We start from the raw sequence: 16,230 nt of genomic DNA on the forward strand, positions 1-16,230 counted from the left end.
TCCATGCATAAGCTTGGGGTGAAAAGCGAACATAATTCTCTATAGTTCCTTAGGGGTGTATTGATTAGATGGGCCATAATTCTCTGTAGTTCCTTAGGGGTGTCTTGATTAGATGCGCAGACGATGAAGAGGTGGGGGATATAGGGCAAATACCATCCCTCTTGCCTATTTTTGCAGCACTTTCATTTGCCCAGACTGCCTTGTATTATATTATATATGTATTCCTGTGCGCGCAAACGTGCATATGTGTGTATATATATAATCACGTATATCTATAATCTCACGCAGTATTTGGTAGCCTTGCTGACAGTCCAGATGACGACATCAGGAGTCCGAACGGACAAACGATTCTCTCTCTCTCTCTCTATGCGTATCTATACATATGTATATATTGTAACCATTCCTTCTTACTCTGAATCTTCTTCACATATCTAGTCTTCGTCTCAATTTGAAGCAAGAATTATTAATCAACCCAGTAACCTTCTAAGTCCTCTCCCTGTCCTTCATATGTCTTCAACGATAATTAGTACAGTGCTTCCATGGCAATGCTTCTTCATTCGTTTGACTTGATCTTGCTCCTTTGCACAGGATTTTGAAGTTGTATCGTCCCCATAAGCTTCGGCAGATGAACATTCGGTTCTCTTCTCAGTATATGTTCCATTCAAGTTCATTGTCATGGTTAAGAAAACCCATCAGGGATGAGCTGTTTACCATTAGTGTGGAACAAGAATATCAATTCAGCAAACCCTCTGATCAATCTATTTCTGAAGGATCAGTGAGGTTCTCATCTGCGAGAATCTCCTGCGATTTGGGGTGTGCTTAGAATATGAATTCAGCAAACCTTCTTATCAATCTCTTCTGAAGGATCAGTGAGGTTCTCATCACACAGAGTCTTCTGTGATTTGGGGTGTGCTTAGAATATCAATTCCCTGAAGGATCAGGGAGGTTCTCATCTCAGAGCATCTCTTGTGTTTTGGAGTGTGCTTTCCTTCACAGAAAGAAGTCTTGAGAGAGTAGGCATCGCCATGGACAATGCAAAGGCCTCAACTCAGGAGAATGGCAAGGTTGACATGGCCATCGATATGAGAAGTGGCGAACTAGATGGAGCACAAGCATCCAGTTCAAGTCAAGAATCACAGACACAATGTGAGTTCATGTCTGCAACAAGAGATTCAGCTACCTTGGATTACCTTAAACAGCAGGATATTGTGCTCATTCGTATACCTTTGTATGTACCTGCGGATTTATTCTTGCAATCCCATCTATGTGGATACATGGCTGCACTATGCCAATCAACAATGGTCATATGTGCAGCATCTTGCATGTAATTTCAGATGGGAAAAAATGGGATAGTGGTTAATGTTTCTGCTCTTCAGTCTGTCCATGCATTAGGGCTTGGCAATTTGATTGATAAGCTTTAAGTAGCATACTCTACTTTCTTTCTGCCATTTTCTTTGTCAAGGATGTGAAGAATGTGACCAGATGCATTTTGAACTTCGCTTTTCCATGCAACTAGATATGTCTTCTTCCATCCACGACAAATAGGCTGGTTGATATTTTACAGAAGGGCTGTTGTATCTTTCTAACTATATGGATCATCTGTTTTCACAATTGATTTGCATGTTTGACAAGCACTGTTCAAAATTGCATTGACTGTTGTTTGGATGCAGCTGATAGAGTGCTCATGATTCTGGCTTCAAGTTTGATGTTTCTAACAATACTTCAATTTTGCTGCTGCTGTTCAGTTCAAGGGCTATTCAAGAAACTTTCTGTACTCGATCGGTACCTTTACGTATGGATACTCATTGACATGATTGTATCAATAGTGTTTGGCTACTATGTGAAGGGCATCAAGAGTAAACTTCAAGTTGCAGAAATAGCATCTGTGTCTTTACCCATTGCAATAGGACTATGGGTGATGATGTACCCAGTCCTGTGCAAGGTTCAGTATGAGATCTTGGGCAGGGTAATTCGACAGGCTGGAGTTGGCAAGATGCTATCATTGAGCATGGTTCTAAACTGGATTGTCGGGCCTGCTCTCATGACAGGGCTGGCATGGGCAACCTTGCCTGACCTTCCTGGGTACCGGGCAGGGGTGATTCTAGTCGGCATTGCTAGATGCATAGCAATGGTGTTGATTTGGAATGAGCTTGCCGAAGGAGATAGCCAGCTATGCGCCGTGTTGGTGGCCATCAACTCAATCCTACAGATAATTCTCTTCACTCCTGTGGCGCTTTTCTATTTGAAAGTAGTCTCAGGGGGCCATGGTTTTCATGTCAGCTCATGGGTGGTCGCGAAGAGCGTGCTTCTGTTCCTGGGTGTGCCACTAGCTGCTGGTATCCTGACTAGAGCTCTTCTTATCCCTTCCTTTGGTCGTACATGGTACAACTCCAAGTTCATTCCTCTCATAGGACCTTTTACACTCGTCGGCCTTCTCTTCACCATATTCATAATGTTCTCAATTCAGGCACATCAGATTGTGACCAATATCGGTCATGTATTTCGGGTGGCAGTGCCTTTGCTTCTTTATTTTGGTATTGTTTTCTTCTCTTCTCTGGGTCTTTGCAGAGCCTTGAGAATTCCTTATCCATTAGCTTGTACACAGTGCTTTACTGCAGCCAGCAACAACTTTGAGTTGGCTATAGCTGTAGCAGTGGCAAGCTTTGGTATCGATTCGCAAGAAGCTCTAGCTGCGACAATTGGCCCTTTGATCGAGGTCCCGGTGTTGCTGCTGTTTGTCTATATTGTTAGCTTTTGCAAGAGGAAGTGGGTTGTGTAGACAGGTTGGCACAAAGCAAGTGGTTGGAATGTGGAATCAAGCATATATAGTTTCTACTTTCCTGGACAGTACAGGATTGTTAAAGTTCATCTTTATTCTTTTTCAAATTAATAGAATAAAAGTACTGAATGATTTTATTCTTTCAAGGACAGGTCATGGAAAAAAAAGAGCCACAGCTGCAGGTTTCAATTACATTCATAAATTTATTGAATGATGTTAATGCTTTCATGGAGTCTGCGTTCATGGAAGGAAAGAGTCACAGGCTGCAGGTCTCAGTTACATCGTTAAATTGGCTGAACCAAAACATGCTGTAAACATCTCGTTTATGTTTGTTCTGAATCTCAATACATCAAACTTTTTCTACAAAATTGCAAATGTGTCTATGCGTGGAAATGATGTCAACATCTGAGGTATGTCCATGGCTAGAGGCTGGGGCTTCCTTCAGCACTTTGTTGATGAAGAAAACTTAATGGATGGACTTGTGTACATGTAGGATCCAGAAAACGACATTCCCTAGCTTCACCAAAATTCACAGATAGTTTCATGTATGGTAGGTTATCTGGTAGGATAATCATCTAATCATCATGAATTACAATGTAATAAAAAATCTCCTCATGGGTTTCTAGTATGGTAGGTTATCTGGTAGGATAATCATCATGATTTACAATGTAATCAAAATCTCCTCATGGGTTTCTAGTATGGTAGGTTATCTGGTAGGATAATCATCATGAATTACAATGTTATCAAAATCTCCTCATGGGTTTCTAGGAATATGTACTGACAGTGTTCTCTTATGGCAGAATCGATTTAAGTTTCTATATGATTGATATGTTTAAGTGGGCAAGCAATTAGTTATCATCAGTTAAGTTTGTTGGATTGATTGCTCAAGGCAAAGCCAAAACTTTGATTGTCACCTTATGAACTCCAAAGAAAAAGAACGATAATCTGATGCATTCAAACTCTGAACTCAGTCTCTGATTGCAGGAAGTGGGCAGATAGTTGTTTTTGGTGATGTATTTGCTCGTTTGTGGGTGGTGACATGCAGGGATGTGTGAGTGGGTTTATTTGGGGCAGGGGGGTGGGATGTGTACTGTATTATAGCCAACCCTCCATCTTCTGGATGCTTGATAGGCACCCTACAACCTGCATATATGATGAAAGTCAGTTCCCATTCCAAGCTGCAAGCTACGGTGCATCACATACTAGCCTTGTTCACTCTTATCTGTGATCTATTAATTCACAAGTTGCCATGATCCCTCCTGTTAGTGTTGCTGCTGCTGCAAGCAAAGCATGATTCTAGTAAAGACGTCTTGTACTTGCCCTAAACAAGCTTTGGATCCATTGTTATAAGCCTACTTCAGACAAGTCAACATGTGGCTCTCTGCTAAGCCAAATGGTAGATGACAAGCTCTGTAGGAAAAGATTGTAAAAAGCAAGGCTGGACTAAGCGGAATGCATATAAGAATAAACAAGGCCATGGTACTAATTGAGCATACATAAGTGTGAATAAGGCCATGCTAGGTGGAACACACATAAGAATGAAAGAGGATATACTAATTCAACAAATATAGCAATTGGATTTTCATATAGAGTATACTCGGTCTTAGTTCTTTTGCTAAAATATACTTGCAATAGAATGTCTTTGAATTGTTTCTAGTGTTGTTATTTGGGCTATCGTTCACATTAGTCTATTAGGCCTAAGTCATTAGGGCCAAGTTTGAGACCAAATGGGTCTTATAAAACTTTAGATTAATCTTTAATCACATCCTAACTAGATAAAGTTAGGATAAGAATGATACCTTATTAACTACTTGTTTATCTCTAAATTTGGGGGAGAATCAGCATTAAATAGTGGTGCGAACTCTCTTTTTTCTCTCTCTTCCCTTTGCTTTTGTGTATACTTCCTAAAGATTTTGACAAAGACCTTAAAAATGGAATCCTATTTTCCAACAAACTTGATTACGACTTTTGAATGCTTATTTTTCAAATTTTCAATTTACTTTTTTAAAGACTTAACTTTTTTCATATTTTTGCTTTTCTAGGTTCTAAATCTTTTGTTGTTTTGATACTGACTTCTCTTCTTCGTTTTCTTTCTCCTCTTGGTTGTTCTCTTTCTTTGTGTTTGTCCACACCATTGGAAGAAGCTTGAGGTACAATTCTCGTTTGCATTTTTACTGGTTTTAGAACTCTTACTCTCTTAATGTATTCGTATGTCCTGTTCTAAGAAGTTGTTATCCCAACCTAATAGGAAGAGGTAAGACAATTGACAAGGTAATTGAAATGTCAAATTTGTTATGGTTTCAGAAGTCATTTTCATTATTATAGAAAATTTGTATTTTTTCTCCTTTCTTACTATTGCCCTTGCTCTTCATTGGAAGAGGCTTGCTAATTGTATTGAAAGAATAAAGAAAGTTATGAAGGTAATTCAAATGCTACTGTAAGGAATTAATAAGACTTTTTCATTGTCATAGGCCTTTGGACTCCTTAATATTGCCCTTGTACTTTTTATGTATTCATATGTTGTATTGAAAAAATCTTGGTATGCCAATTGAATATGAACAAGCTAGGGATTTGCCAAAGTAATTGGAATGCTGAAGTAGTTCCTATTTTTGTTTGTAATTGTTCACTTATAGCCATATCTTCAATTGTTAAAGGTCTACAACTCGTTTTTGCTTTGAAAACAAATAGATAAGCTCAAATGAAAAATAAGAGTAATATTATTAGTGTTGTAAAAGAAAAATATTCCGCATGAAGAGAAAAAAACCGTAAGGTTCTTGTCAATCAAGTTGAAGCCAAAAGGCTAAGATATGAAGGCAAGAAGTACATTGATTTGTGAGTAAATGAAGGGTTATATCTAGAGATCTATTAAGAAGTCAACCACGCAAAATTTAGACTCTTCATGATACAATCAGGTTTATTAGAGATGAAAATGATGGCTTATTAGGGCAATGTAATAATTTGCAGTCTCAATAGATAACTGAGGCTCACAATATGAGGTAATTTCTTTGTCTTACAATCATTCTACTTGTGAGATAAAGCATGGACAACAAGCAATGGATACAAAGCTAAAAACAATGGAGGAGGAAATAGTGAAGCTCAAGGAAAAAAATGAATTACGAAAGGATCAAGTGGCTACATTAAACGCCTCACTAACTTCAATTGGTTTCAATCTAGATAAAGGCATTTTAAAAGCCTTGACAATTTGACACCAAAGGGTGGAGCTTCAAACGAAGAATGAAAAAGAATATAAAAGATATTGACTTCAAGAATTTTCATATTAGAAAATGAATAGCACACCAAAATAGTGAGGACACACCAAAACAAAGGAGATATTATTACTTTGCTAAGAGATCTGAAATCAAGCTCCCTATTCAAAGATGTGTGGAAGGATCTACAATACATAGTTGAACCATGGCAAGTTTTGGAAGCATATGATAATGCCACAATAAGTAGACAAGGATACAAAGCAATTAACAAGGTGATAGTGATGACGAACCTTCGTCAGCATCATCAAAGCACTTTTGTTCTTCTTAGACCATACATTCTTGCAAAAAAGAGGAAAAAGCAAAACTTGAAAATCAAAAAGCTTCTAAGTGACTGTAAGTACATTAAATGGTTTTTACAAAAGTCGCATTGTACTATTTATTACATTTTCATTTATTGTTTTCACATAGTTATGCCATCATACAGATGATTGTAACTCATGGTCTCATAGGTCATTTTGGCCTTTTTGCTGACATTAATATTTCATTTCATCTCTCTCTCTCTCTCTCTCTCTCTCTCTCTCTCTCTCTCTCTCTCTCTCTCTCTCTCTCTCTCTCTCTCTCTCTCTCTCTCTCTCTCTCTCTCTCTCTCTCTTATTGATCGAGACAGGGCATGTAGTGGACACGCAAGAGAGACGAGGTTATGCAAGCTGTGTGGACTACAGAGTGTAGAATTAGAGGAGCACATGATTATGACATGCCCAACATATGCACACATATAGGCTGACTTTGATATCCCTTTACAAGGGCCACCTCACTAGTTTTTGACCACTACTCCTAAATCGAAGTTAGGGGCTCTCATCACCCGCATGTTACACTTTCGGGAGAACCATGCTGCATTGATTATTCTTTCACTGTAGCTACCCCTTTCCTACCATGAGGAGGAGAATCATTGTATATCTGAAAAGGTCCCATGGGTCATAATTTGGCCTTCCGTGGATGATAATAAACTACTCTACTCTAATCTACTCTCTCTCTCTCTCTCTCTCTCTCTCTCTCTCTCTCTCTCTCTTTTGGGATGTCACGCTATCTCACCGTGTTTCTTTGGTTGAAAGTAGCATGTTGAATTCAAAGAGAGAATACATAGAGTACAAGCTAGACCCTTTTAAAAAAGGGTTAGAATATGAAATAATGCATCTAGATCCTTTTGAATGTGTGGACACAACAAATCTCTCTAAATCTCATATGTAGTTACATGGCACTAGCACTTCAAGGCCACCAATTATCTTGTGCATTCAAGGAGCCATTACTTCTCTTTTTGCTATTTTTAGCTTTCTCATCCTTTTTTGTTATACATGATATATCCCTCTCTCTCTCATTGCCTTAAAATGGGGATTCGAAATAAATTAGAAATCAAGATAGATACACTAGCATGGGAAATGTCCACTTCTTAAATTTGTGAAGCCTAAATTATAGTTAAGAGTGTTTAATAACAAAATAATTTTTAGTAAATATAACCTTGCTCCTATAAATTTTTAAGTATGTAGAATGACAAGATGGGATCATCAAATTCTATGTATCATAAATCTTTAAAATTGTGCCACTAAAATTAGCTAGAAAATGATCATCATAATAAACTAGTACCTATTAAACAAGTGAAAGTTTAAGTTAGTATTTTATGGTTTTCAATCCTAGGAAGGAGGTTTCCTTATTCAAGTGATCCACAAAGTCCTCCATTTCTCAAAGCTATGCAATATATCCATGTAATAGTCATGCCTAAGGCTTATGAATTTCTTAAAATTATTTAACTAAAGAAATATATTCCCAAGTATAAGAAGGAGAAAAGATATGCCTACGTGATTATCCAAGTCGACAAGAAGGGTACAAACCAAAAAATAGAATTCATACTTCACTTTATAGGATGAATAGTTCAATGTTGCTCTAAAATCTTGAGGAAGCTTCTATAGCCTTCTCTTTACAATCCTCCTTTGGATGTTGAAACTTCCGTGAAATAGTAGTGTATAAGTATTGGATCTTATAACCAATTTTTTCAATCTCCACCATTTCTTAAAGCTTTGAAACTCCTAATGAAAGTACAACATGATTTGACAATATCATATGCTATGTGATGAGTGTTATGTTGAAGATTTTTCTAAACTGTGAAAGCAAGAATTTCATCCAATTTTATAAAGGAGAAAAATGACTTAGGTAGAGATTGCTCTTTATAAACAATTTCTTCTCCAATATAATTGACCAATATGATAGGGTCCTATGAGAATTTTTCATCATAAATGACAACTTAATTAAATATTTCTCTTTCCTAATAATTTCTTTTACAATATGATTAAGATTTATGATCCTTTGAGCATTCTATATCAACTTCTATCTTATATCCAATTTCTAGATCTTCTAGAGACTCTATATAACCAAATGGTGTGGTTGCTATCTTCTTCTCCTTTAGGATCTACATTTCTACTTAAACGAGAAAAGAAATTACAGGAATAGAGTAAATAGATAAAAATATAAGTTTGAAATTGACCCAGACCTTATGTCACATAGGGTGACAATCTGACAATCTCGAATTGCTCTTTTGTGCACCAAAGGGTTTGATGAAGAATGAGACAATTTCTTCAAATTTGACATGTTTAAAGACTTATCAATGTATATTGATGTAATTGTGAATGCTATATATGAAAAAATATAATAATCTTAAGTAGAAAACATGATAAATTTGTAATGAATGAAGCTGAGAGGAGAGAGGAGAATGAGCAAAAGAGAGAGAAACAGGGGAAGAAGAAGAAAGAGAAAGACTAAAAGAGGAAAGAGAAAGATAAGAAATGGGAGAGAAAGAGGGAGGAAGCAATGGAACCTGAAGGAGAAGGTGAAGAATCTGTTTTTGATTATGACTGGATGCCCTAAACTAGGTCTCTTACACCTTATATACCCTGGTCAGTGTGACTGGGTATCCAACTCCTAGTTCCCATGTATCTCACTCGTTACATTCCATCCCAACCCTGAAAGTTTTGTCACGATTGTGGGAGAGAAGGAAGGAGTCTCACTTGTAGCTTTCTTGCTTGCACAATGGGGGAATACATACATAGGTGGAGGCTGAAAACAGTTTTCCTCTTCTTAGTTGTGTAAGCCAAAAAGAACTCTAGTACATAGAAATAGAAGAACCCTATATATGGGTCTCAAACCAAACTCAACTAACTAAGGTGGCATACTAACTGAGCCATGAACTAGAGTAGATAAGGATAGCTATCATCTAGCTATTATTCATGGGCGGTGTACCAACCGCATCTACAGCTAACAAGTCGGTGACATAAATGCATAACGGTCACCCTGGCATATCACGAGTGGAGCTCGATATCTCAACACTCCCCCTCGAGCTCAATCCCAATTCCTGCACACCAAGTAGGTCTCTGAACTTGCGCAGCTTCTCTGCGCCCAATGCCTTCGTAAATATGTCAGCTACCTGATCCTTTGTGCTGACATAAACTAGATCAATAAGACCTAGTAAAACCCTCTCCCATACATAGTGATAATGCACCTCAAAGTGCTTTGTTCTAGCATGATAGACTAGGTTATTTGCCAAGTGTATACTACTCATGTTGTCGCAATAAATGACAATTGGCCCATCTGTAGACTGATGCATATCATAAAGTAGCTTATGCAACCAAGCTACCTCGCATACAGCCATTGCTGCACCCCTGTACTCAGCCTCTGTGCTCGACAAGGCAACTGTAGGCTGTTTCTTGTTGCTCCAAGTGACTGTAGCACTCCCAAAAGAGAACACATATCCATTGGTAGATTGTCTATCAGAAATACTACCAGCCCAATCAGCATCAGTATATCCGTGCAATTGTATCTGAACCCCAGTCTCATAAAGTAGTCCATACTGCAACATGGACTTCACATACCTAAGTATGTGTCTAGCCGCATCCAAATGCGGTTTCCTTGGATCTTGCATAAACTGACTTACCAATCCAACAGCATAGCTCAAATCTGGCTTGGTAATAGTCATATAAATCAAACTTCCTACTATGCGTCTATACATAGTAGGGTCTTCCAAAAGCTCACATGCATCTGCGCTCAGCTTCACATTCTGCTCCAAAGGAACTGAAATAGGCTTACAACCTGTCATCCCATATTTGGACAGCATGTCCAATCCATATTTCCTCTGTAAGAGCCATATCCCACTTGGTGATCTAATCACCTCAATGCCCAAGAAATAACGAAGCTCTCCCAAATCCTTCATCTCAAACTTCTGCTTCAATAGCATTTTCACATGAAGGATATCTTCATCACTGTCACCTGTCATAATCAAATCATCAACATAAATGACAAGTAGCATAATACCTTTCTCTGTTTTTCTCACATAAAGTGAGAAATCTGCCTTGGAAATCTGAAAGCCAATAGTGACAAGATACTGTCCTATCTTGTCAGACCATGCTCTAGGTGCTTGCTTTAAGCCATACAAGGCTTTCTTCAACCTGCAAATAAACTCAGGATGAACAGCATGCACATAACCTGGTGGCTGCTCCATATAGACCTCTTCTTGCAAATCACCATGCAAGAAGGTATTCTTTACATCCATCTGATGTAAAGACCATCCCTTTGATGCAGCCATAGCAATGACTGCTCTTAAGGTTGCCATCCTTGCAACTGGACTGAATGTTTCTTCATAATCAATGCCATATGTTTGTGCATACCCCTTGACTACTAATCTTGCCTTGTATCTATTCACAGAACCATCTGCATTGTGTGTCACCTTATAAACCCACTTACAACCAATTGCATTCTTATCTTTAGGCAAAGGTACCAATTCCCATGTAGCATTTGCTTCCAAGGCATCCATTTCTTCATCCATAGCTTTCTCCCATTTTTCTTTTCCCATGGCTTGCTCAAAAGAAGTGGGTTCTGGTTCCTGTATCACTTTGACCATATAGGCATAGTGAATGACTGTAAATCCATCATATTTCAGCCTATCCACAGGATACCTAGCTCTGGTAGACCTACGCAAAGTAGGTTCACTCCCAGGTGCTCTCAAAACATCCCTAGTTTTCCTTACTCCAGGTGTAACAATAGAAGGAATACCCAACTCATAATCAATGCTCTGTTCTGAGCCACTGGATTCACCATCCACATAAGAGTGACCTGCATTCACATCAAACATGGGCTGATCTACCTTCTCTTTTCCTTTTTGTGAAACCTGCATACCACTATCTGCATTGTTTTGAGGAGATTCTCCTGATCTCAATCTGCCTGTCCATGGTGAAGAATGTGAACCACTGCTAGAGGACGCTCCATGTCCACTAATATTTTGTGACTGCTGTTGTGAATTCTGTGAAACATTACCATTTTGTACATTTACATCATCAATCACATTTACTGGTTTATACTAGCTACTCATCTCATCAAAAACAACATCTCTGCTCACTGTAAACTTACAAGTAGAAGGGTTATAGCATCTATACCCTTTCTGTTGCAGAGAGTAACCAATAAAGATGCACTTCTCAGCTTTTGGATCCAACTTGGATCTCAACTCATCTAGCACATGAACATAGGCAATCCAGCCAAAAATTTTCAAATGAGAAATATCTGGTTTCCTACCAGTATACTTCTCCTCTGGAGTCATCCCATGTATTGCTGCAGTGGGAGTCTTGTTCATTATGTAGACTGCTGTAGCAACTGCTTCAGCCCAATAAAAATCTGGCAAGTCTTTTTCATTGAGCATGGCACGAGATACCTCTCCAATATGTCTCTTTTTTCTTTCTGCAATTCCATTTTGTTGTGGGGTATGACTGCATGAATATTGTTACTTTATGCCATGCTCCTGCAGGAACCTTGCAAACTCATTTGAGAGGTACTCTCCCCCTCCATCTGACCTTAGGCATTTTATTTGCAGGCCTGTTTCTTTTTCAACCATAGCGTTAAGAATTTTGAAATGCCCAAAAACTTCACTTTTCTTTTTCATAAAATACACCCAAACTTTTCTGCTATAGTCATAAATAAAAGTGACAAAATAATGACAGCCTCCAAGATATGCAGCTTTAGTAGTCCATACATCAGAGTGGATTAGTTCCAATGGCTTCTTACCCTCTTGAACATGTCTAGGAAATGGTTTCCTTGCATGTTTTCCAAACTGACAGGCTTCACATACCTTATGCATTTCTGCCACCTTGAATTTAGGCAACCCTACAACAATGTTTTGGGCTTGCATTGATTTAAGTTGCTGTACATTAACATGACCAATGCGTTTATGCCAGATATCAATATCTGCAACTACACCGGTCCCATGTGCAAACATTGCTGCACTCAATTCAGGCATGTCTGCATCCAATGTAAACATTCTTCCCTTCTTCTTTCCTTTTGCTATCAAGCGACCTTTATTTTTCATATCCTCAACAAAGCATCCATGGGAATTAAATCTGGCCTGCAAGCCCTGCTCAACCATTTGACCAATAGAAACCAGGTTCTTGGTGATATTCAGGACATGAAATACATCCGACAGGTATTTCTTTTTCCCATCCTGCATAGACAAATGAATATTTCCAATCTGCACAATAGGATGTGCAGTATCATCACCAGTCTCCACAAATCCTGGTTTTTCCATTTTCCTTGCATCATGCATCCATTCTGCATGACCTGTCATGTGGTTTGATGCACCTGAGTCAACATACCACACATCGTTACTTGCTTCTGCACGTGTCACAGAATTGGTCATGTGCTGCACCATAAACAAATGCTCATTTCTGTCATCACCCTGTCTACTAGAAGATGCATAATTCCCTTGTTGCAGTTTTCCATTCATGATGTCATTCTGCTTTTTATAGCAGTCTTTAGCCATATGACCCATTTTACCACAGTAGTAGCATTCAACATTGCTGTTTGCATTTTGCCCTCTTTGCCATCCACCATGACCTCTTTGGCTCCTCCTGCCTCTAGAGTTACCACGTCCTCCTCCATAGGACTGGTTTTCTTGAGTTTGCTGCTTATTCTGATTTCTACCACGGCCTCCATATCGGCCTCCTCTACCTCTGCCTCTACCTCTTCCAGCATTTGAGTAGAATACAACTTCTTTTGAAGTTCCTCCTGAAGAAGATGCACCACCATTTCTCTATTCCTCAGAAATTAGAAGAGCAATCAACTCCTCAAAATCAGAAAATCTTTCACAGATGGAAATGGATGTTCGAAACTGTGCATAATCCTTTCCTAGACCATTCAAGGTCACAGAAACTAAATCATCATCTTCCATTGGCGACCCAATGGAAGCAAGTGCATCTGCAATCTTCTTCACCTTCATGTGGTAGTCATTGATGCTCATATTTTCTCTTTGCACATTGTGCAACTCTTGCTTGAGCTGCATTTTCCTGGCTTGCGTATTTGTGCTATACATTTTTGACAAAGTATCCCATGCCTCCTTTGGCGTACTTGCATCTTGAATATGCACAATCATAGAGTCTGAAATGCTGATAGACAGTCAGTACATAACTTTCTTGGCTCTCTCATGCCATGCTTTAAATGCCTGCATTTGCTGTTGATTGAGAACATCAAGAAGAACTGGTTCTTCTTCATTTCGTGCAATGAATTCCCAATATCCTTTTCCCATAAGGAAATTCGTCATTCTAAACTTCCATGCTTGGAAGTTGTTCTTGTTAAGCTTTTCAGTGACAATCTGTGAAAGAGAATCAGACGCCATTACAGAACACTGCAAAAAATTATGTCACTACAAAGAACACAACTTCAGCCTCACAAGGGCAAATCTGCAAAACTGATAAAAGTGGTATTTGACCACACAGTCACTTTCTAGTGACGATTTTGCATCAACAGGCAACAAGGATGATTTTGTAACTCCCAATGTCTCTGCGCACATGCATACGATGCAATTTCTACAGTAACTTTTCACTGACCTGTAGAATAGTGGTCGCACAGCATACAACTGGGTCTTTTCCTGAGTGCATGCAGAAAACTTTCGCCTCCAAAACAGGCCTCGAAATGGCCTCAAATAAAAAAAACAGAGCAACCGAGGGCTAAAGCCCCATCCCGCAGCATATACTGCCCTCTTGCTACACCGCGAAGGGCGTCTCAATCTGAGACAATGCACTCTTGCACTTTCCGGCTGTGCTACCTACAGAGACTTGCACCCAAAACAGAAAAATGAAAGCAACACTGGTCCTCTTACCAGAACACCGCGAACTTGGTTTGCTTTCTTGAGCTCCTTACCACGAACAAGGCTCTGATACCATGTCAAGATTGTGGGAGAGAAGGAAGGAGTCTCACTTGTAGCTTTCTTGCTTGCACAATGGGGGAATACATACACAGGTGGAGGCTGAAAATAGTTTTCCTCTTCTTAGTTGTGTAAGCTAAAAAGAACTCTAGTACATAGAAATAGAAGAACCCTATATATGGGTCTCAAACCAAACTCAACTAACTAAGGTGGCATACTAACTGAGCCACGAACTAGAGTAGATAAGGATAGCTGTCATCTAGCTATTATTCATGGGCGGTGTACCAACCGCATCTACAGCTAACAAGTCGGTGACATAAATGCACAATGGTCACCCTGGCATATCACGAGTGGAGCTTGATATCTCAACAAGTTTTTGTCCTAAAAAACAAATGACAACTAGAGGGACTTCACAAAGTGGCACAGAAGTGGGGGTGCAGAGTACTACTCTAATCCACAATCCACATTACAATGAGAAGAGTGGGTGAAGACTAGGGACAACATGCTGTCCACTACAGACCTACTGAGGTAAATCTACTATAACTTTTGATGGGCTACTCCAAATGGAGCGTGCCACATGTTGAAACGAAGCTTATGACAAGCACTCTCAATCCATGTAGGGAGCACAAGGCTATAATTTAGGTAGGTATAAAACTATTCTAAAACAATGTACAATTTGTAGGTAGTATGGGGTCAAAAGGGATATAACCAGCTAGTCTTTTACCCATTGGGCCACTTAGAGGTGAGAAAACTCATCCCCACAATGGTGGTTGGGTGCCATGAGTTTTCTTCCAAGGGTAGGCCTTTCCATTTGATGAGGTATTCCTTGATAAATTGATATCTCAAGTGCTTATCTCACTGCCCAACAATTGCCCGAGGAATATATAGAATGATGCCTTCTTCGTCTATGGGAGGTAGCTCTTCCACATAGTCCAGCGAGGTGCCAATGAAAGGCTTCAGCTAGCTGACATGGCACACATTGTGAATATTGGTGGTGGTGGGGAGCTCTAATAGATAAGCCAAGTCACTAACTCTCTTGAGGATTCGATAGAGACCATAGAAATGGTAGGCCAACTTATTATTGTTGCCCTCCTTGAGAATGGAGTAGTGGGACTTAGGCACTTTCAAGAGGACCAGCTCTCCCTCCGCGAAATCTAAATGCCTTTCTTTCTCATCAGTATAAAGTTTCATGTAGTCTTATGCCTTCTGAAGATTCACTTTACATTATCAAAGTAGGGCCTATATGCACTCCAACTCCTCTTTACTCTGGGGATTGATCGTATCATTGAACAAGACGGTAGAGGGAGGAGAACTCATACCATATAATGCCTCAAAAGGATAAACCCAAATGCTAGAGTGGGTGGAGTTATTATAAGCAACTTCAGCCAAGTAGATCCACATATCCCAATTGTGTTGTACATCATGGCAAAAGTGTGGTAGGTAGATGTCAAGCCAAAATACGATGATTTGGATGACGAGTATGAAGACTGCTATTCTACAAATGAGGAAAGTGAGGAAGAGGCCGATATTGTTCCATCCTTTCTTGGTAATGGAAAGGCCAATAATGAAATCCATAGTGATATGTGTCCATTTCTCTTGAGGAATAGGCAGGGGCTACAAGAGACCAATGAGTCTAAGCATGTTTTCAAGCTTGTTCTATTGGCATGGAATGCATCTCTTCCATGATTTTCCATATGAAGGGAGAAGTGTGGGGGATGAAAATCTTTCCATGGCACCAAATAAGGCCATGTTTGAGTTGATATTAGGAGGTTTCATCCATTACCCCATGCTGTTATTTCTGAAATATGTGACTGAAGTCCTCATCCACCAACAAATAGACATCTTAAAGTTCCTCAATCCAATCACTATGCAACTCTAAAATAGAAGACACTCTGCATGCTTACATCCCTGAGAGTGAATCAACCACTATGTTATCTTTTCCCCTAGTGTGAGAGATATCAAAATCATAGTTTTGTAGGGTTGTCATCTATCTCCTTTGCTTAGGAGTCAAAGTAGAC

General features: G+C 39.2%; 1 protein-coding gene across 2 annotated transcripts; it reads left to right on the plus strand.

Annotated features, from left to right (window-relative positions):
* Window positions 1-332: 332 nt before the first annotated feature.
* Window positions 333-2,835, plus strand: LOC148022783 (uncharacterized). 2 transcript variants are annotated; one of them, XM_087695719.1, is made up of 3 exons: window positions 336-475; window positions 589-1,146; window positions 1,746-2,835. In XM_087695719.1, the coding sequence occupies exons 2-3, from the start codon at window positions 1,026-1,028 to the stop codon at window positions 2,777-2,779; spliced, it is 1,155 nt and encodes a 384-aa protein (XP_087551845.1). In that variant the 5' UTR covers window positions 336-475; window positions 589-1,025; the 3' UTR covers window positions 2,780-2,835. The 2 variants fall into 2 exon arrangements, with proteins under 2 accessions (XP_087551844.1, XP_087551845.1); XM_087695718.1 differs by having other exon boundaries at window positions 333-1,146.
* The last annotated feature ends 13,395 nt before the right edge of the window (window positions 2,836-16,230 follow it).

Source organism: Lygodium microphyllum, chromosome 16 (genome assembly GCF_053477565.2).
Source record: "Lygodium microphyllum isolate KBCC chromosome 16, Lygodium_microphyllum_v1.1.10, whole genome shotgun sequence".
In the NCBI taxonomy this organism is placed as follows: domain Eukaryota; kingdom Viridiplantae; phylum Streptophyta; class Polypodiopsida; order Schizaeales; family Lygodiaceae; genus Lygodium; species Lygodium microphyllum.